General features: G+C 41.2%; 3 protein-coding genes across 10 annotated transcripts in view; 2 read left to right on the top strand and 1 right to left on the bottom strand.

Moving 5' to 3' along the window:
- Positions 1-254: 254 nt before the first annotated feature.
- On the bottom strand, positions 255-941 carry LOC120420375 (NADH dehydrogenase [ubiquinone] 1 alpha subcomplex assembly factor 2). Its single transcript, XM_039583378.2, has one exon. It carries the CDS (start codon positions 822-824, stop codon positions 378-380), a length of 447 nt encoding a protein of 148 aa, XP_039439312.1. The 5' UTR covers positions 825-941; the 3' UTR covers positions 255-377.
- Positions 942-6396: 5455 nt separating this feature from the next.
- Positions 6397-7348, top strand: LOC120420373 (uncharacterized). The gene is made up of 2 exons (XM_039583373.2): positions 6397-6737; positions 6796-7348. Exons 1-2 carry the CDS (start codon positions 6419-6421, stop codon positions 6807-6809), a joined length of 333 nt encoding a protein of 110 aa, XP_039439307.1. The 5' UTR covers positions 6397-6418; the 3' UTR covers positions 6810-7348.
- A 5396-nt stretch (positions 7349-12744) lies between these two features.
- Positions 12745-21873, top strand: part of LOC120420377 (serine/threonine-protein kinase 10) — a 95127-nt gene continuing 85998 nt past the window's right edge. For 6 of the 8 annotated variants that reach the window (XM_039583391.2, XM_039583388.2, XM_039583386.2 and 3 more), the window contains exons 1-2: positions 12745-12940; positions 15652-16320. The gene's annotated coding sequence lies outside the window, so the exon portion shown is untranslated. The remainder of the gene's footprint in view (positions 12941-15651; positions 16321-21873) is intronic. The other 2 variants (XM_039583383.2, XM_039583382.2) reach the window with 2 other exon arrangements.

Here is a 21873-nt window from a genome sequence, read left to right as displayed (position 1 = left end):
CAACGCGTTTTCGTGCGTGTGAAAACCTACTTCCTCCCAGCGCCAGTCAGGATTAAGAACAAACGTGTATGATCTATTTTAACACAAACACTCTATATTTACTCGCTGCGAGAGCTTGAAAATTCAAGTTTACACAAAAAAAAAGTTACAAAAAATGACACCCACTCGTTAGGAAAACCTCAAGTGAAACGGACATTTGAAGAAAAAAGAGATCATGATTTTCAAAGCATTGAAAAGAAAAAAACAGCAAACAGTTTAATTATATATTACTTTAATATATATATCATTGTATATACACAACTTACGCTTCTCTCCAAGAACAAGTAAAGCAAACAAATAAAAAAAATATTTTAAAAACTAAATCCACATTTCAAAGTTTATTTCTCACGCTTTCCCTTGCCCGGCATCACCTCGTAGTCCTCGTACTGCGGGAACGAACCCATCCCGGTCGGGTTTTTCTCCAGCTCGGTCAGATCCTTGGGCTTTGCGTGCTTGGCCTCCAGCTCGGCCGCGTTCTTCTCCTTCAGCTTCATGATGGCCAGGTTGCGCAGCAGTTCCTGCTCCGTCGGAGGTTCCTTCCTTCTGCCGCGCAACCACGCCTCCCACTCGGCCGTCACCTCCTGGTTGTACGCTTCCTTCTCCGTAGGTTCGAACCAGCGCTGGTTGCGCGTCTGCCCAAGCGCCGAGTTTGCCGGGATTTCGTAGTACTTGTTCCCGAAGTAGTCCTCGCCCACGAGGTTGCCTTTGAGCTGGCGCGGCTTCAGCGAGTTCATGAAGGTTTGGAACAGAATGCGCATCAGGCTGCGCGTCGGCGGTTGGGCCATTGCAGCTTTGTTGAATTAGTTTAAATTACACTTCAATATTTCACAATTTCGTTACATAAATTTTCGTTCGAGCGATTCTCTCGGTGAAGTTCAATATTTTGTAAACACAATACAGGCAAAGCTGCTGATAGGGCCCCACCCGACCACCCACCCAGAATGTCACACAAAGTGCAGCGTGCAATACTTGTTGCGCGACATAAAAATTCAAGTAAAAATTTGTGAAAATAAAAAAAAAATCTTACTTTTTAAGACGTTACGACGCAATTTCGGAATATGTCGAATATTTAGCATCATCAAAATCAAAATTGTTTGATCTACAGCATTGCCTTGGCGTTTTTTATTTCGAGATTCCTACTCGAAACTAGGCGTCCGAAGGTTTCAAGCGGTGAGACAATCCAACCTCTGTTTACATACACCTAAGCTGCCATCCGCCTCGGGTTCGAGGGGCGCGACAACAGTAAAAAAATTAATAATTTAATTAATTAACTGCCGAAATTAATTAATTAACGAAAAATTAACGTTTGTTTACGATCAAAACATCGCCACCTCTTTTTCCACCACATTGATTTGACAGTTTGACATTGCGAGTGTTGTTGTTGTGTTTGGTGCAAATTGTTGGGCGCCGAAAAATCGGTCTTACGGGAATGTTTTCTCACGGTGGCGGTCAAGGTGGTGGTCCATCGTGGGATCACTCCGGTGGACATTCCGGCAGCGGAGACTCTAAATTCTAACAAAAGTTGGAGGCGGCGGCGAGGGCCGGTTCATCGATCGCAAAAATAACTACAACCGAGGTGGTTGCTATAACAATCGCGACGGCGTTGGCAGTGGACACCCGGATCAGCAGCACCACCTGCAGCAGGAGCTGTTTCCCCAGGTGAGCGTTTGATTGCGGCAGGTGATTGTATCACTAACTTCGGTGAAACGTGGCACAATCCGGCAGATTTGCTCCTATTGTTATGTGTACTTACTCGTTTCAGGATCATTTGCCACAAAATGAGTTTCCGGAAAGTGGTTGTGTCAGCCTTCCCGTCGGCAAACCTTTAACGATGATGTTCCTCAGCAGCAACACCACCAGTAACGGGTGGTAACTGGCATTATGGTTCTCGGGCGGTCCCAGAGTTTTCGTGATTACCGTCAGCCGGAGAACGACTCTGGCATGAGCACTGGGTGTAGCGTGGTCTTTATTAACTGTCAATGTGTGTTTATGTATAAGGTGTGGTATGTTATTGTGTATCAGTGTATGTGTATATAAATGTTGATTGCTTACGTCACATCTCCCCTCTTTTCGAAAAATAATAATCTTTTTAATTCAACTAATCTCTCTCTACTACATCTTCTCCCCTTTTTCTTGTTTTTTTTTTATCATGATACTGTCTTCTACTTTCTTATCTTTCGTATATCTCTTCTCTTCTCCTCTTTCAACAAGTTTTACAAACTAATCACTTCTCACTCTTATCTATTTTCTTCTCTCCTTACAATCAGATCTCTTCTGCAGTTTCCTTTCTTTTTTCCAACTCGATTTTGATGTTCCTGCTAGTTCTTCCGATCTGCTGTGATGTTCTTGCTCGAGTTCGCTGTTTCTGCACTGTAGTTATGTTGCTGTTCTCCATCTTGCTCGTCTTCCGTCAGCCTAATCCAATCCTTGCACTTCGGATCTTGTTGCACTTATGACAGAACTGTCACGTCCTCGGCGCCCAACTGCTTTCCAGTCGGTTGGCCCTCTTGAGGACAGCCTCCACCTTCTTCCAGGAAGGTTTCCTGCTCGACAGCTCTCGTCATCAGCTCGTTTCAGAGGACCGTACTGTCTTCGGCGCCCAGCTGCTTTCTTCGCTGGTTGGCCCTACTTGAAGACGACCTCCTCCTCTTGCGACGCTGATACTTTCTCGTCCCCGGCGCCCAGCTGCTTTCCAGCAGGTTGGCCCACTTGAGGACAGCCTCCACCTTCTCCCAGGAAGGCTTCCAGCTTCTCACCTTCCGTTGCTCCTTCGGCCGGTCTTGTCCTCGGCGCCCGGTTCCATCGCAACCGGTTGGCCCTGGTGAGGACGACCCCCGTTTCTGGCAACTATTCTTTTACTCTGCTTTCCGCTGAACCGTCTTATCCTCGGCGCCTGACTCATCTTACGCCAGTTGGCCTTCCTGAGGATGACTTCCACGCGGCTCTTGTTTCGGCCGGTCTCGTCCTCGGCGCCCAACTGCTTTCCAGTCGGTTGGCCCTGCATGAGGACGGCCCCCGTCGCTAACTTCCAAAGCTGCGTTTCCTCACGTGTCTTCCTCCTAGAGGCACTTCTTTCGGACGATCTCTTCCTCGGCGCCCGGCAGTTGCTTCACCGGTTGGCCCTTCTTGAGGTAGACCTCCACGCACTTTTCGTTTCCGTCGGTCTCGTCCCCGACACCCGACTGTTTCCTTTTGACGACGGCCCCTTCGTACTGTTCCCGTTTGATGATCGCTTCCTAAGCAGTGTTTCTTCTTGCTTCCGGTTCCGGCCTCTTTCTCGGCGGCCAGCAGTTATGGTGGCCACTCCTGAGGTGGACCTCCAGGATCCGCTCGGCACTGCACAGTGCACACATATTCTCTTGTTCGCCTAGTTCTCGAGCCGGATGACCCTTCGCTTATTCCGGATGTTTCCTTGGCCGCTTCCTCCGGCCACCGCGTAACTCGATACTTCCACCTGCTCCGCGGAGGCGGACACACTCCCGGCGGCTCGATATTGTTCCTTGCTGCCCACCTTCCAAAGCTGCAGCAGTTCTTCCTCGGCCGGATGATAGCCCTCCACGACTCCCGGCGGGACATGGATCCGGCGGTTCCATTGCCGGGACTTGACTCCTCCACTTGCTCTGCCCAATCGTTCCTCCACCTTGTCCTCTTCTGGAAGATGCTACCGCTGGCTCTAATTTTCGTCCGTATTCGGCTTCGGACTTTCCTCCTCCACTGCGTTCCGGTAGAGTCCTGCCCGGTGGTTCAGTTGCCGGTGCTTGGATGATTCTACGGCCGGTTGTCCGCCGGATTTCTCCGTTTTTTCGCGGAACAACCGACCCACTTCTGACACCATGTAGCGTGGTCTTTATTAACTGTCAATGTGTGTTTATGTATAAGGTGTGGTATGTTATTGTGTATCAGTGTATGTGTATATAAATGTTGATTGCTTACGTCACACTGGGCCAACGGTGGATTTGACGGTGGATACAGGAACGATGCAAGTGGTGGCCAGAATTTGACGAATGAATTTGCTTTGAAATATAAACTAAGGTATAAAATAGCTTGTATTTATTTATAACAATGGGCAAATAAAAATCACTATTCAACGCAAGTTCCGAGCGCGGAACACGCAAAAAAGTAATCGTTGTAGTAAAGTGTGATCTTGTTCCGCTGCGACAGCTGAATCACCAGCTGGCACTGCTTGTTCTGTTCGCTCATCAGATTCGCGTACGCTTCGTACTCCACGGATCGGTTCCGCTTGCCACGATGGTGCTGCACGAGGGGCGTGACATTGGCCTTAATGTATTATTTTTTGCATTTAATTAATTAAGGAATTAAATTCCTCGCGTTATTGGATATTTGACAGCTCCACACAAGGGGTAGGACAGTGAGTAATTTTGAGAAATTATGAGTAGAATTGAGTAACATTGAGCCACTCAGAATTTCTGAATCTTCACAACCGACGTAACGAATTTTGACAGTGACATTTGAGAAAATGACAAATCACTCAAAACAAAAAAACAACGTTATGCAGCACTTTTGCATGAAATAAAATGATCAGCAGAGCAGGTTATATTTCATGTTTTCCGGTTCGGAATATATGTAAAAATATTGGCCGACGTTGTCCGTCTGGCCAAGAAGAACTCTCCGGCCATCATCTTCGACGAAATTGACGTCATTTCCACAAAACGTTTCTAGCAGTGCTGAAACCACCTCGTGGGAAGTGGAGAATGACCGTGTCTGTAGCGCAACAGAACCGGTGGCAGTGGTGACCTGCCGGTTGGAAGTGGTGGCGTGGGCTCGACTAGAACTCGTCCAGTTCGTCATAACCGCGGAAAGAGCTTGAAGTTTGCGAGGTCCAACGAGCTGGATCAACACCACGAACTACAAAACCAGATGGACAGATTCGATCAGACAACAGACCGCCTCCGCTTACATCAACGCCGAGCAGCTACAGGATACGATCCGGAAGAGGATGAACTGCTTGAGTCAAATTTTGCAGACCCTGCAGCCAGACATGAACCTGTTGTCCGCGGAGGGCGACGGAACCAGTCTGTATCGATCCGAATCTGGAGGAGGGACGGATGATAACCAACCGTAAGAGGAAAACGCATGTTCAATCACAACTGGCCATCAAATGACATGTGGTTAGATTTGCTCTGCCCAAGAAACCGTCGAGCCTGAGTTTCACGATGTGCGTTCCCATTCCCTGCCGGAGTTGGCGGCCCCAAGGGAAGTTAACGTTGAGAAGTACGACGGTTCAATAAAGAGCCGGAACTACACCCGAGGTGAAACCAGAACAGATTACATCAAGCCCCCAATCGAGTAATTCCTCAAGAGCAAGCAATTCCTCAACTCGTTGTAGCGCAGGGCAAGGTTGCCCCTCACTGGAAGAAGTCGGCCTGTGACAACAGAATTGTGCCTAATTTCAGCAAGGTGAGCTCAGAGGACATCGGCGCCTTGTAGGAGTGTCCGCGCAAGCCGATTTTCCTGCCGACAGAACGGAACAGACCAAGAGCAGCTTTCTTTGCCCGCCTGGTTTGATCAACCGGTGCGTGGTTCCATCATTATCAATCGATTTAAAAACGACCGCGTTTTGTTTTAACAATTAAATAAGAAAAAATAAATTTAAAAAAAAACCTGAGCGAACATGGTATGCACTTTTAAACTGTTTAAAGCCGTGGTTTTAGATAAATAAAATTCGAGAAATTAAGACTAGTGACTGCTTCGGAGTGATGACGTGTTCCGGCGGATTGCCGATTCATTTTACGGAACCGCGCAAAGCTGTTAAGATTAGCAAATTCTAGATACTTTCAATGCGGAAACCGGCCTTGGATAATGAGTTGTCTCTCCTCCAACTGTTTTAAGGAAGCCATTCCGGAGATGTGCAGATAAATCTCCCAGTAAAGCGGTGAAATGAGGTCAACAGCTTCAACGAGCATGAAGCCGGGACACCAAATCTAGAACCGCAAAGTTGTCGTAGTGAACACGTACAATAACTGAGGTTTTCTCTCTTGCAGCACCCTCCGTAACAGAATCCGGAACAGTAGGAATGGTCTCTTCCTTTTTCTGATGGACGATGGCCAAATGTGGGAACTTTCCCAGCATCGCAGCGTGAAAAAAATTCTGATTTGTTTGTAAACACGTTCGTCTGTCAAAGCATATTCAAAAATTCCGTAACTTAGCGAGACAAGAAAATCAAGAGGAGTATTGAGTAACTTTGAGCCACATTGAGTAACTTTGAGAAATTGAGTCACTCAGTTTCTCTCTGTCCTACCCCTTGGCTCCACACCTCCTTTGAAAACATTGATTTGTCTCGTGTCGCTTTCGCTCGCACAACTGTCAAGTGTTTGTGTTTCGATTAAGTTTCAGGGGAAATGTCAGCGACGCATTTTCGATGTCGCGGCCACAATTCTTTGGCTTCGACACGCATCTTCCAGTGGAGGATTGGAGAAACGGATACATCGGCGATACGCCGGATGATTTGGAGTATGACGCTTTGAACGACTCGGAGGATTTGGTCCGGTTTGAGCAGAGGAAGGCGAGGTTGCAGCTGGATCTGAGCGTGTGGATGATGCCAAGCATGCCGAGAAAGCCGAGGCTGCAGCATCTGGTACCACGTCCGGCGATGCAGCAGCATCATTCGCAGAGTTTGTTGATGGCGACGATGCAACAGCAGCAGCAACAGCACCATCAGAGGATAGGCGGGGAGACAAGTAAGGAGGGAATTTTTGAACGATGGGAGATTTTTGATTAGTTTTATCTTTGTTTTAGATGGTTCGATCTGAATACGAACAAACAGACGGCGCAGTATTCGATGCCCCGCCTCCGGAAGTTCCTAACAGTTTCCGTAATTTCTTCATCTAGGGATGGGAGAGCTACTCGAATTCTAACCAGCAGCACAGGAGGATCAGCAAAATCATCCACTGTTATCATTAACGGCAGCAGGGTCAGAATCGAAATCAGCAGCAGCAAAAAACCGTAAATTGCCAACACCATCATAGCAAGAGAATCGCTCCGGGGAGTACGACGGGACAGCGGGACAACGATGGCTGCTGGGGATTCACAGCTTACTACAAACAACGATTTCTTTTTTGCGAAGAAAAACTGCTGTTGATAATTGAATTTATCTTGCAATTTGTAATGATTTAACAAATACAAGTAATTTAGACTTTAGTTTATATTTCAAAGCACAATTTCACAATTTTATTATTAGCACTCCAGCATACTATCAACTGTCGATCTGTTGAAGGGACGATTCTGGGACAGCGGATTGATGTAATGCTTGTACATTTTATTTGGGATCGGAACCAGGAACGCGACCGTATTTCCGGAACTACCCGGGCGCATGCCATCCTGTCGGTTTAACCGTGTAGGAACAGTCACCCATCACCTCCAACTCCGTTGGCCGGAGGCTCCTGACAACGGTCGTTCTCCCCGACTGACGGTTATCACGAAAATCTCTCGAGGGTCATTGATCCAGTTACTGGTTGTGGTGCTGCTGCGGAACATCATCGTTAAACTGATCACCAGGTTCGCCAACGGCAAGGGTGCCACCACCATTTCCCGGAAACTTCTGGGGTGGCAATTGATCCTGAAACGAGTTTCAATTTTGTACACAAAAAAGGAGGTTAACCTGCCGGATTGTGCTATGTTTCAGTTGATTAGTCAGAAGTTGGTGACTCAATCACCTGCTGCAACCAAACGCTCACCTGGGAAGATAGCTCCTGCTTCAGTTGCAGATGCTGATCTGGGTGTCCACCACCGCCATCGCCGTCGTGATTGTTGTAGCTACCACCTTGTTTATTCTTGCGATCGATGAACCGGCAACCGCCGCCGCTTGAACTATTGAAGTAATCTCCGCCGCCGGAATGTCCACCGGAGTGTTCTCTGCCATAATCGTAGACCGACTATTCGACGACAAAAAAAAATACTCCAAAAACAACAACAACAATCGAGCGCAATGTCGAACTGTCAAATCAATGTGGTGTTAAAAGAGGTGGCGATGTTTTGATCGTAAACAATCATTAATTTTTCGTTAATTTGTTAATTTCGGCAGTTAATTAATTAATTTATTTAATTTTTTACTATTGTCGCGCCCCTCGGTGCTGCATCTGTTGCTGGTTCTGGAGCAGGTGCAACGGCGGCAACGGGGGAATCATTTTAAACGGTGGAGAACACAACGGGAAGCTTGGCGGAAAACCGACAAAGAAACCACCTAAAACAAACACAAAATTAATCAGCAATCTCCTATCGTTTAAAATCCCCTCCTTACTTTACTTCCGCCTATGGTGCTATTGCAAACTCTCCAAATAATGCTGCTGCATCGCCGGAGGTGGCGTCGAACACTGCGACCTCGGCGGGTCTGGCATGTTCGGCGTCGTCAACACGTTCAGATCCAGCTGCAACTTCGCCTCCCTCTGTTACAATCGGACCAAATCCTCGTGCTCCTCCCAGTCGTTCAGCCGATGCCTCCGCCTCTGCAATTCTCCATTGGATGAGTTTCGAAGCCAAAGATTTATGGCAACGACCTCAAATCCCAAGAATTTCATAAACAAAATTCTGGCTCGCGACGTATCTTCTTTCTAAAACTAAATCAAAACAAACTTGACAGTTGTGCGAACGAAAGTGACACGAGGCAAATCAAAGTTTTCAAAGCAGGTGTGGTGCTGTCAAATATCAAATGACACGAGGAATTTAATTCCTTAATGTATTAAATGGACAAATTAATACATTAAGGCCAATGTCACGCCCCTCGCTCGGGATTGAAACGACGACCTTTGGATTGTGTGTTCAATTACCAACCAGCGACTCAACCGAGACAGGTTGTTCTCTCAGGGAGACGACTCCTCCACCTGGATTCAGCTAACGACCTAACCTCTAGGTTAGTCCGGGAACAACTTATATTTCCCCGTCCGACGAGGATTCCATTCCAATGATTGAAATTAGGTCTTAAAATAAGAGCTAAAATCCCGTTTTGTCTTCCTTACCTTCCTACAAAATTACAAAAAATGAACTTCTTAATTTGACCTGGTTAAAATTCGTTACATTAAAAGTTTTTCTCAGTTTTTTTTCCTGTTTTATAAATAAATAGTTTTATTAATAATTTCGGGAAAAATTAGAATCCTGCGCTCCAATTAATCGCCGCAATAGAAAAGTATAGAAAAGTAGGCTTAGACAAAATCAAAGTAAAGTTGTTTTCGTTTACTGTCATTCCGAGAATCGTGATAATTCGCTCTGTCAGATAATTTACGCAGAAATTACTAAATCAAACGGCGACGGCAGTAACGACATCGTCCGGAATGGCCGGAACGAGGACGCTGGCTAGACAATCCGCGAATGATTCTGCAGCAGCTGGTGACGGAAATGTCAGGGAAAGTAGATTTGCTGTGGGCAGCGGAGGACACAGCAGTTCTGGGTGGACTCAAGTGTCTGGGATGTCGGAACCCGCATCGAGTCGATGGCTGGAAGGTGAGTTGGAGGGCAATAATAGAAAAAATTAAGAAGTTTTCCAAAATATCTCAATTTTTCCAGGTCCGCCCTCATATTCCTGAGTTGCAGAAGCTAGAAATCAACCTGCACAACGCAATGACCTGCAAGGCACTCTCTACAGCCACGAACGCCGTACTAGCGCCCCATTCTACTAGCGATGTAGAACCGGTAGTCGGTTCCAGATCGGGAGGCGGCCAAAATCTATGACAAGAATCTTAAGAAAACTTCAAATTGAATATGTTGTAAAGATAACAAAATTTTAACGAAATAGAAGAAAAAACTAACGAGTTTATTACTTTATAAAACCCGCGCAAGGATTAGTCAATAATAAAAAGTTACTGAGATTCGGGCATCTTTTAAACGCTTGTTTTTTTAATTAACATTTTTGAAAGGTTCGGCTCGTATTTTTTTTTTCAAGATTCTCTTGAGCTGTCTGGCTGAAGATTATGAAGAATTAAACTAGCCACACCAAAGAACTTAACAGAAAGCTTGGATAAATTGTATGACTTGAAGAGCCAATGATTCCTGAACCGACCCAGTTAATGATCGAAAAAGACGGATTTTCTCCAGCAGCTATAACGTCGTGCAGAATCAGAATTTTAACAATGTGTTGCCTTCAACCCTGTCTTAAATCTGGAAAGATGCACCATATCCGAATGAATAGAAAATTAATAAGAGAAAAAAAATAAAAAATAAAAAATAAAATAATATTAATATTTTCCGTTAAAATCACTTGCTGCCTGAAATCTGAATCTGAAAACAAAAAAAAAATAAATGTTAGCTGGAAACTTTGAGGTGAGCTGACAGCCACAGAACGCAAAAATTAACAACATTGCTGCGATCAATTGAAAAAACTCTTGCGCTCGTATCTTTTAGACCCCTACAAGAAAATCACCAGAACTGTTTTTTTCTCAATACGCGCAATACTGCTAAATTTTTGAAAATCTTCTCGGTTTCTAGAATTTAGAATTTTAGGAAAAAAGAGGACTTTTGTTAATTTGATTTGGTTAACCGCGGTGGATTTTCTTGAAATAATTCGAACTGTCAAAAACGAGGTCAAAAATCCACTAAAGTATCTACCACATTGATCGCACAAAAATCTGTGGTAGAAAAGTATCCACCGGTAGATGCTTTGGTGGATTTTTGACAGTTCGAATTATTTCAAGAAAATCCACCGCGATTAACCAAATCAAATTAACAAAAGCCCTAAGGTATTCTGAATTTAGGAATATAATGGTTTTTAAATCCAGAAATTTAAGAATGTTTTCCAGATATTGAGAGTTGTAGGATTTGTTATTTGAAAAATGTATTATTTTTGATTATGAATTCCATTTTTTTGCAAATTTAAACTTTTTAAAATGTTCGTATTCGTTTTCTTACTTTTTAATTCTAAAATGTTTGAATGCTATTATGTTAGAATTAGTGTTTGATTTTTTAAGATTATTTTAGTGTTTTATTTTTTTGATTTTTTAATCTCTTTTTTCCCAAGTATCTCAAGTGCGCGCACCGTCCAAGGCGCTCAAACCGAACTGGAAACTTTTTTTGACAGCCGAGTTGACCGCGTTCCTTCCGATAGCTAAGTACGGAGATCGGAAGGAATGTTGTCAACAAGGTTGTCAATAAATATTGCGCTTTCTTTTTGTGACCCCCGAAGAAAAGTTGACTGTTTGGTTTGAGCGTGTTGGACGGTTCGCTTGCTTATGATTCTTGAATGAAAAAAAAAAAATCAAAAATTACATGTTGAAAAAACAAAACATTAAAACAAAAATTAAAGATTTTAAATTTTAAGTTAAATTAAAATTAAATTTAAAAATTGAAGAGCTGAAACAAAATCCTGAAACGAAAAATTTAAATTAATTCAAATTTTGTAATTCTAAATTTAAAAATAAAATCCTTTTTTATTTTCGTATCCTCAAATTCTCAAATTCTTGAATATGATCCCAAAGCCCTATGTAATTTTTTATGTACAACGGCAGAAAACAAGACTTAAAACCATTTTTTATCACTTTTTTCATTTTAATGCAAAAAAATCGTCGCATTTGGTTCGTGGTGCTCAGTACCCAATGACACTAATGAACAACGACACAATTGCTGCTAAAAATATACTTGATCCACAAGGATATCGGAGAGCCAATGGAAAGAGAAAGAAATTGACATAATAGAAGAGCGAAAGAATTGGTGTTATGGTTGCGTCGGAGACATAGAACAAATGCCATACGATTACCCAGTAGAAATAGATCACGATCTAAGAGGACGCCTCTCAGCACTGTGGTTTGGTTCCGTTGGCAGATCGGTGATGCGTTCTCATGGTATGAGATAGAACGGGGTTCAGTTCCCCGGCGGAATACAGTGCACATTTTTTTTTTGCAAATTACCTTCTATATTCAATGTTTATCACTTTCCAATGTTTCTCACCATGAGACATGTGTTGCTCTAAATTTAAATATTTTATTAAATAAATTTTTGAGTTGTTTGATTTAAAAAAAATGTTAAAATTTTGGATTTCCCCTGCCTGCGCAGAAGTTCCCTCTTTTAGATATTAAGATTCTGTGTTTTGAAATTCGGCTATTTAGAATTTTTGAAGTTATCGATACGTTTCAAAGCAAATCTAATTTTTTTTTGTTTTTTTTTATCAAAATATATCGAAAACAAGCACCGCACAAAGAAACGTCAAACGAAACTTCCCGTTTATGTTCCTTTTCAGCTGAGTACCGCTTTTAAGAAAAATCTTTTCATGGCCCTTTTATTTGACCGTTTTTTGCTTAATGTTTTATTTTATCTAGAGTTTTTTTTTGAAAGGACCTATAAGCTTTTGTGTTTCATATCTTTGTTCCTACAGTAGGACCTATTCAAAAAAACTCCTCCCGATCAGCCGTGCTTCGACATTTGGTCCAGGTTTTGACAAATTTTGGACTCTTTTATCTCACTGTGCAACTCTACTGTAGCATCAATGTCACGCCACATGCTACAACATTTTGGGATGACAGTGCGACATTCGAGAAGAAGAAACCGTCACCTTTATCTTGATCTCTTTTTAAAGCTGCAGTATTTTCTTGCAAGCTCACAACCTTCCCCCCCAGTCAACTCAATCGGAATTTTGAAACGGAATTCAACTCGAATCGGTTACGTATTCCGTTTCAAACGCAATAACCGACTATGTGTACGTACCGGTGTGCGTGTGACAGCAACGACAACGAAGCCAGTTTTCCTCCGTGTGCGTGTGTTGGGCCCACAAAAATGTTGAAGTGATGTTGGATTTTGGGTGATTTTGCGGAGTGAGTTTTTCCAGCGGTGAAAAGTGCTTGTGAAAGTGGAAATTTCGGCTCCAAAGTGGCCACAAACTGTTCGCGTTCGCCGGGGGCATGTTTTGAACTAGTTGCGGGCTGGGGGAGTGTGCGTTTTGTGCCGAAAAGGTGCGCCTGGAAAAGTGAGATTTTTTTCCTCTACGTCTTCAACATTTTTGCTTCGGGGGGCTCTCTCTCGGGATCGGGTTCCGCAGCAGTCCGTCGTCAGCAAAGAAAACTAATGGCAGCGAGACGATGATGATGACGGTGGTGATGATGGCAGTTGTGATGACTGGCGGCTGAGCCGGGGTGGCCAGTTTTGTGGGTTAGAGGTAGAGAGCCTGGATCTTATTAGAGAACGGACATCTCAAACCAAAAGTACCAATCGAAGCACGAGAACTGTCAAACGGAGGTACCAATCGAGCAAAATCCTTTGTATTATGCTCGTTTGGTACCTCCGTTTGACAGTTCTCGTGCTTCGATTGGTACTTTTGGTTTGAGATGTCCGTTCTCTAATAAGATCCAGGCTCTCTAGTTAGAGGAATTTGGTGAAAGTGTTGTGTTTTGAAATTTTAGGAGTCATTGTAAAATGCGTAAGTACCTTATTCTTGTTATTCAAATATCTAGAGTTTTTTTGCTTTTTGGATGTTTTTAGAACCGCCTTGAGTAATCAAAAATAAAAAATTGTTTTAGACAAAAGGACAAAACATGATTTTGAACTTGAAAAATAACTGATTAAAATTGTAAAAAATGTCCTTAAGTTTAATAAAAAATGGCAGTATCCAAAGGTTAGAACCGCCTTGAGTATTCAAAAATACCCAAAAAGCGAAAAATAAAAATTTGGTTTATAGGAACCTTTTTTAAAAAACCTTTGGATACTGCCATTTTTTATTAAACTCAAGGGCAATTTTTATAATTTTAATCAGTTATTTGCCAAGTTCAAAATCATGTTTTGGCCTTTTGTCTAAGACAATTTGACACTTGCTTTTCCTGTCCTTCTAAAACAAAAAAACCTGATTTTCAAACTTTTTTTTGGCAATTCTGGAAAACACCCTTTAAATGGAAGTTTTCGTCAAATCGATGCCAACATTTAAAAAAGCATCATGTACAAACCATGCGTTTTGAGAAAAACGCATTTGAGTGTTGAGCATCCATTTTCAATTGGGTCCTAAAATGAAGCTTAGATTGCTGATATTCTAGTTTACAGCGATAAAGCTTGTTATTCTGAGTACAATGACCCTTTGTACGACCACAAAGAGTTTAAAATGGATTTTTAAATCAATTTTAAAAAATTAGCCTCGCGGTCCTTCTTGACAGAAAAGCTCCTACTTGACAGTTCGTTCCAAGGAGACCATAGTTGATCCATCGAAAAAATGTTGTCTTGCCAAAAAAAAATTTTGCATTACAATGAAAAAAAGTGATCAGAAATGGTTTTTAATCGTGTTTTTTACCGTTGTACATAAAAACTGACATAGGGCTTTAGTACCCAATTACCATCTTTATATAAAAGCAAAATAAGATGTTCTAATGATAACAAACGATGAAAAACGTTGCTTTTGTTGATACTTGATCATCCATATTCAATAAAACATTATTTCCGTAATTTTATTTGACAAAAACAAACATAACTTCTTTTGAAATCACCAACGTCGATATCACCCTGCTGTCACTGAGGGGGGCGCTTTGTTATGATTCGTTTTTCTTCGCCGAATGTACATAGCGCTTTTTTCATGTTGCTTTTTTTTCGTCACGAGGTTTATGTAGCCTTTTGTTTGACAGGTTGACAGGACTATATAAACAGGGACTGCTGATGGCAGAGATTTTGTTTATGTTACTTTATTTAAAATCATGATTAAACAGACTTTACTGAAGTAACTTTTGCTCATTTTTGGTGGAGAGGTAGCTTATTAGAAGTACTTTTAGAATATACAATAACCCAGAAAGTGTCAAAATGTACATGATGCCTTTTGAAATGTTACCGTCGATTTCACTAGTAAAAGCAGCACTTTTGAACAAAAAACCTCATTATAGACAATTTATCCAGCGCAGCATTGTTTTGCCAGTTTCATAATTCAAGCAAAACAATGTAATAGGGCCGATGCCGAAGTGTAAACAAAGAGTATCCTGCTCACGTCTGTTGACATTTACATTAGGAACGAACAGGATTGACGCTTTGTTTACACTTCGGCTTCGGCCCTATTACAATGTTTTGCTAGAATTGTGGGATGTTATTGTGCCTGGCCTAGCCTAGAATCTAGCAACCCTGCCACGCCGCCGTCATCATCATCGTCAGTTCCGAAAGCATCATCGCCACACAGTCACACACGTTCACAGTCATCGAGCTCCAGCAGCAGTGGCAACTCACCATCGACGATCGACGGGCGAGCGCTTTCCTCCTTCACTCACCCAGTCTTGACACAGTACGGTAGAGGAATTCAGCGCGACCAGTCGTTGGTTCGCTTCGTCGGTTGTTCGAGTGTTGGGGAGGTGACACCGCGACAGTCATCAAAGGATTCATTGACAGATAGTTTGGGTGGGGGGAAGTGTCAAACTGTACTTTGAGTGTTTCAATCGCATTTATAGTAAATATTATGATCAGATTAAAAGACGAATGAACGAATTTGACATATTTACATAGTGTGCGTTAATAACTCAAAAGGAATTATGTTACCACATAACTCCGTTGATTGGATTTTCCCCGGAAGCTGCCTGCAGCTGGGTCGAACCTGCTGCGATTGTGTGTGATTGTGCCCGAACAAGTGCAAAATAATTCCGCTTTTCCCCGCTGACGTTGGAGCTGCTGCTCCACCCTCCTTTTTCGGCCTCGGATATTACTAATGAATTGTGAAAATAGTTCCAATTTAACGCAGGTTTAGTGGCTAATAAGGCGAATGATACGGTGAACAGCGGCGCAAAATAACCCGGCGGACAGTCCGGCTTGGAAAGTTTTTGCTTTTCGGCGGTCTCGCCGAGAGAAGGAGGAAGGAAGGAAGGAGAGCTACGACGACGACTAGTTGTAATTTCGGATCAGCAGCAGCCTGTATCTGTGGGCTAGAAAAGAAGAAAAGTGATTGTCCAACTCCGGACCAACAACAACATCACGGAGTTACGGTTGTAGTAGTGCTACTTGGACCCGGGGTTGGTGGTTGTGTGGTGTCAAAACTGAGTTCGAGACTTGCCCGAGGAAAAGAATAACATCGCGCGCTGGAACTTCAGTGTGTGAGGTGGAAGCAGAAGAAGCAGTGGCCGTAGAAAGCAGAAACTTGGTGACCGCCACGGATCTAAAGTTTGGGGGGAGTGTTCAAGTGCTCGGTGGACATCGTTGTGACACGAGTCGTAAACATTGTGTGTGTGTGTGGAAAGCAGCTACCTGTTCAAGGGAAAAGAGAAGTGTGTGCTGAACTGAAGATCTACACGAAGAACTGCGTAGCAAATCGTATAACTGTATCGGATATCCAGATCAACAGCGCTCTACAAACTCGTCCCCGCAGCGTCAACGGTTGCTGAAATCTTCAAAGCCAAGGTGAGTCCCATCCCAAACCTCCTCAAAAACCCGTCTACGGAACTTCAACAGGACAAACACAACCCTCCTCCATGTTGGATTCTTTTCGCTTGACGTTTCCTTCTTTGCCCACCCTCCTACTTCACACACAACTCCGTTGGCCCGACCAAACTTGAGAGTGAGCTGCTGCTGAATGGCCACGGTCACTCACCGAACGAACGAACAAGTGGGTGAGCTGGTGAGTTGGCGGCCGGCCGCGTCGAGGTCAACTCTGTTGTTGTTGTAAGCTGGATGCCTGCTTCGCTTCTTCTGTGCTCCTTTATGTGTGGGAATGCCAGCGATCTCTCGTGGAGTGGCCTATATTTATGGCACCCTCTTGGGACACCGCCGGTCGCCGCCGCAACAGGGTTGTATAATGTTGATTGGTTAAATAACACCGCCCCGATGTGGTCTGGAAAACGGGGTTCCTGGATTTTATTGGGGCGCGCGCGCCTAATGCACTGGAAAAGTGACCTGGAAGAGCCTACCTGGAAATTGGAGCAATTACACGTACCTGTTTGTAATATGCAGATTACGGCAGGCAACCTTGGGGACACTATCGCGCAAGTGGACTGGACACGTGAACTTTAGACAAACACGCAAAAGTGAACCTTTAAGCTTCTTCAAGAACCCTGATTCATTCTAGATAACTGGGGAAAAAGTCACCTTGAGTCACGACGCCCCTCTAAAAAGGTAGAGCAAACGCCTCAAACAATGCGAGTGCGTTGTTATTGTTTTTTCAACCGTGCGGTGGCAGCTGCAATCATCGGCAAACAATTTTATCTTATCGTCGGAGGGTACCAAATCACACAAAATAGATAACATCAGACCAGGCTGCTCGTGAATTGTGGTTTACCTTTTTCGGGGAGGGTACAAATTGGTGGAAATATCTAGAAATGTTGCGCGGAATGACACATGGTGCTGAAAGTTACAAGGAGAAAATAATAATATTAGCTTTGTTGGCTATATGTACGTGATTTTCTTTGAAAATATGATGCATTAGATGAGGCAACCGTTGTGAATAAACAAACTTCATGCGGTAATGTGATTACGTGTTTTTCTTTATTCTCGTAAGTTTAAATTTACAAGCTTTCAATATTATTGTGTATCATTTTAGTAACATGGATTTAAATGTTTCCACATTTCTTACCATAGAGTTATTTACGTGCGCATGTATTGCGTGTACGTACACGAAAAAAAAGTGAGGTTAAATTTTGTCTGGCCAGCAAAATCAAATGGTGCGCTAGTGTGCGTACGCGAAACATCATAAAGCTCTATTCTAAATCCAAATTTTTGCCCGATATCTAATGACAGCGTATTCCAAACAATTCAGGCTTTTGAGATATCATGGGACCTAAAAAACAAAACCATTTACTCTACAATCCAGGTGTAGGAGTCGTCTCCCTGGGTCCTGTCCTGGTGGAGTCGCTAGTAGGCAGTTGGACTCACAATCCAAAGGTGGCCGTCAGTTCGAATCCCGGGGTGGATGGAAGCTAAGGTGTAAAAAGAGGTTTGTAATTGCCTCAACAGTCAAGCCTTCGGACACCTAGTTTCGAGTAGAATGTTGTAGAGCGAATAATTTGATTTTTTTTACTCTACAATCCACAGCACTATTGAAAATAAAAAAATATAAATATTGAAATAACAAGGCATAGTTTCAACATTTGCATGAAAAAAATGTTTTGAAATGCAATGTAAGATTTGACGAAACAAAAATTTAAGAGAAAAAAAAACATTTTGCGATAATAAACATCGACAATTTTCAAAACTTACAATAAAATTTGTACCAGCCTTACTTGACAAAAAAAGCGTCATGCACTATAGCTCAAAAGAAGGCTTTTTTTGTTTACTAAAACGTATAAAATTAAAAAATAAAGTTGTGAAGTTTGTCAAAATTTACTTATACAAAAGTTAATTGATTTTTTTTTAGAGAGTGTAACCTATTTTTTTCTGATCATAACCAATAACTTTGCTGATAACACCATCGATTAAAAATTCCCTTATTATGTTTCAAATTATTATTCCCTGGGCTTTGTCATAATGAGTGTCATAGGTTTGATGCTTGTTTGGCAAAGAGCATGATTTGATTCGATGTGGAATTAAAATCGAAGTGTTCAGTATATTGCTGAAGCTTCCATTTTTACACATGGACACCACTTCATGCTGCGAGAACCCACTTTGGCGTAGTCTCAGGGCTTAATCGATGGCCGGTAAGCTGTCATCGAGACAAGGAGGTTCTCTGATAGTGAAAATATCACATTTGTACAATGAACCGCTACATATGTGATTTTTCCCTATCTTAATGTGGGTGTCAGGTTAGGATGCGGGTTTAAAAAAATAGTGTTTGTAGAATTTAGGATTTTAACTATAAATATCAACTTTTTATACTTTGCCTTTAGTTATTTAGGGACAAAATTAGTAACAGTTAATTTAGAAATTCTATCAGAATTGGTGATTTTCATTCAAGTAGCATAAAAACCATTCTGATTTGTCAAAATTTCCATAGAGTCTCGATCAATCAATAGTGAAATGATATCGGACTAAATTCGTTGATCTGTTGAACTAACGGTTGTCGGATTATGATTGTATCGACCATTGTTGCGAATCGAGGATCTACTGGAATTCTGACGAACAAATGGTCGTCTCTTTTTCAATTCACGACTTGTAAAATATCAACTGTTATTTTTTTTTTGTTTTTTAAAAGAAGCCAGACAGGTTTTAAAAGAAACGTTTTTTTTTTGGTTAATAATTAAAATGTCGGGGATTTGAGATAAGAGTAGCTTTCGGATAGGTTGCTTTAAATCTTGTATTCAATTCAAGTTAGGTAGTTATCCGCAAATGAATATTTGGACTTATATGAATAATTGAACATTTTGGACTTATGAATAACACACAACTGTGCATTTATTCTAGAGTCAGATCCATACAGCGTCAGTGTTTATTTGGTCGAAGTGTACTAATTCATTGGCAGATCTGGTTCTAGTTGTAATGTACGACAAGACTACTGACGGACGTGACAGGACGAGGGCCCAGTTTAGAGGTTTCGACATCAACGATGTGCGGCTGGATCACCCTCCCAAAAAAAAAAAAAAAAATTATGTTTCAAATTATTATTGTATGGATTATTGTATGGAGAGCTGCCACAATTGTATTGAGACTTCACGGTGTGTTTTCTGGGCAACCTTTAGAAGAAAAAAATAGTCATCTCAACTTTTCCAAATTTTCTCAGCTTTCCTATGCTTCAAAGAGCGAAATGCCCAAGTAACTACGAGGCACTAAATAGCGGCATTAAATCAGCAGTATATTGGCATTTAATACTAGCAAATAATGCTTCAAAACATTAAATCAGCACAAATATATTTTTTGAGATGTTCAGAAAATTTGCTATAAAATTGTCTAAGAGACATTGAAGATTGGACCTCGGGTTGCTGAGATAGAGCCGCTTTAAGAAAAAGAAACACGAAAATTGAAGTTTTCTTAATCTCACCAAAACAACCCACCATTTTGTAATGACCATATCTCAGCAAATAATGGTCCGATTTTCAATTTTAATACATGAAACATTCGTGAAATTTTCCGATCTTTTCAAAAAAAATATTTTGAAATTTTTTAATCAAGACTAGTATTTTAAATGGGCGTAATATTCAATGTTTGGTCCTTTTAAAATGTTAGTTTTGATTTAAAAATTTCAAAATATTTTTTTCGAAAAGATCGGAAAATTTCACGAATGTTTCATGTATTAACATTGATAATCGGACCATTAGTTGCTGAGATATCGTCATTGACCGATTCTTCGGCTCCTTTTTAAAAAATTCCCAAGTTTTTTTCAGCGTTTTGGCTGTAGTGGCACAATTAAAGAAGAAACCACCCAATGTTATTACATATTTGAAAAGATAATTGATTTTCCAACATAGAAATGACATGCATAATGAACAGTATTATACCTGTGCTTCTCCTGAAATGAAAATGTAGCGTTACGGAACAACATCGTAAAACTGGAATTTTAAAAGGCACACCAAAAAAATCGACACAGTTTTGCCAGATTGATTTTTTTAAAACTTTTGCTCTTCTGCACATTATCACAAATTGAAAAACGAATCTTTTGCTCCTTGAACTGAAAGATTTGGTTGAGATTTGAGTTTTTGTCAGCCATTTCTTTTCGTGACGGGACAACGAAAGGAGCAGATTTATGAAAAAACTCCTCTCCCATTCAATGACTTGCAGACCTTATTTGGTCAATATTTTTGGCATTTCAGATAAGAAAACGCATTTAAAGCACATTGCAATTATTAGATCATAATTAAAATGAAATTTTTCATATAAAAAATCACATTGAAAATTGAAAAAAAGTGACATTTTGGTGTAGCTTCGCTAAGAATCGGTCCATTAGAAAATAGTGGGTTATTTTGGTGAGATTAAGAAAACTTCAATTTTCGTGTTTCTTTTTCTTAAAGCGGCTCTATCTCAGCAACCCGAGGTCCAATCTTCAATGTCTCTTAGACAATTTTATAGCAAATTTTCTGAACTTCCCAAAAAAAAAAAATAATTTTAGGAAAAAAAAAAAAATAAAAACTGCAAATATTTCGCTAAAATCAAACTTTCGGTGGCTATATCATGAAAACGGAGCCCTTTATCAAAAAATCTGTACAGTACTTTTTGATTGCAAATTCAATTTTGCATAAAAAATAATGTCAAACTTGTTTTTTCATGAAACATCGACTTTTTCCAAAAATCACTGTTTTTTCAAAAATTCATAACTCGGCGGCAGATTTTTTGACCATGTTTCTCTATGGCTCAAATGTTGCGGATTTTTGTCCCCTAAAACATATCAAAAAATCTCGAAAATCAAAAAATATATATTTTGGGAAATTGAGTTTTAGTGAAAAAAAATTTAAATAAAATCTGCAATTTTTTTTCCGTGTACCTATTTTTTTCTCAAAAGTCCTCAACAATACCTACAACTTTGCCGAAGACACCAAATTGATCAGAAAATTCACTCAAAAGTTACAGCTGTTTGAATATTTACATACCATTTTTGTATGGACAGCAGCCAAAATTGTATGGAGACTTGTAATCTTATTTGGTCATAGGGAAGGCCCCCACAAAGTTTAAGACAAATAAAAATATACAAAAAATAAAAATGGTCGAAATCGGCCGATTTCGTAGAGAGTTGCTTAAATGTCATTTTGGACCCAAAGAACGTTTTCAAAAAAAAAAACATCGAAATTAAAAAAAAACAGTGACAAGTCGATTTGTTTTGCCCTTAAGCATTCCTTGAAAAAGAAATGCCTAAGAAACCGATTCGTCCTCATGAAAAAATGAATAAAAAAAATGAAAAAAAAAAAAAAACAGAAAATCAATTTTCAGATTTTCGGGAGGAACTTCCTTCAAACTTACATATTAACAGGTAAAAAACGTCACAAAATAACAACAAATAACAAAATAACAGGCAGTTATTGTGAAGCTTACCATGGCTTTTCAAAAAGTTTAACTCCATGTTGCACGCACACACTCTTACTATTAATTTATCGACAG

Source organism: Culex pipiens, chromosome 2, assembly GCF_016801865.2.
Source record: "Culex pipiens pallens isolate TS chromosome 2, TS_CPP_V2, whole genome shotgun sequence".
NCBI classification, from domain to species: domain Eukaryota; kingdom Metazoa; phylum Arthropoda; class Insecta; order Diptera; family Culicidae; genus Culex; species Culex pipiens.
This window is presented reverse-complemented; position numbering and strand designations above follow the sequence as displayed.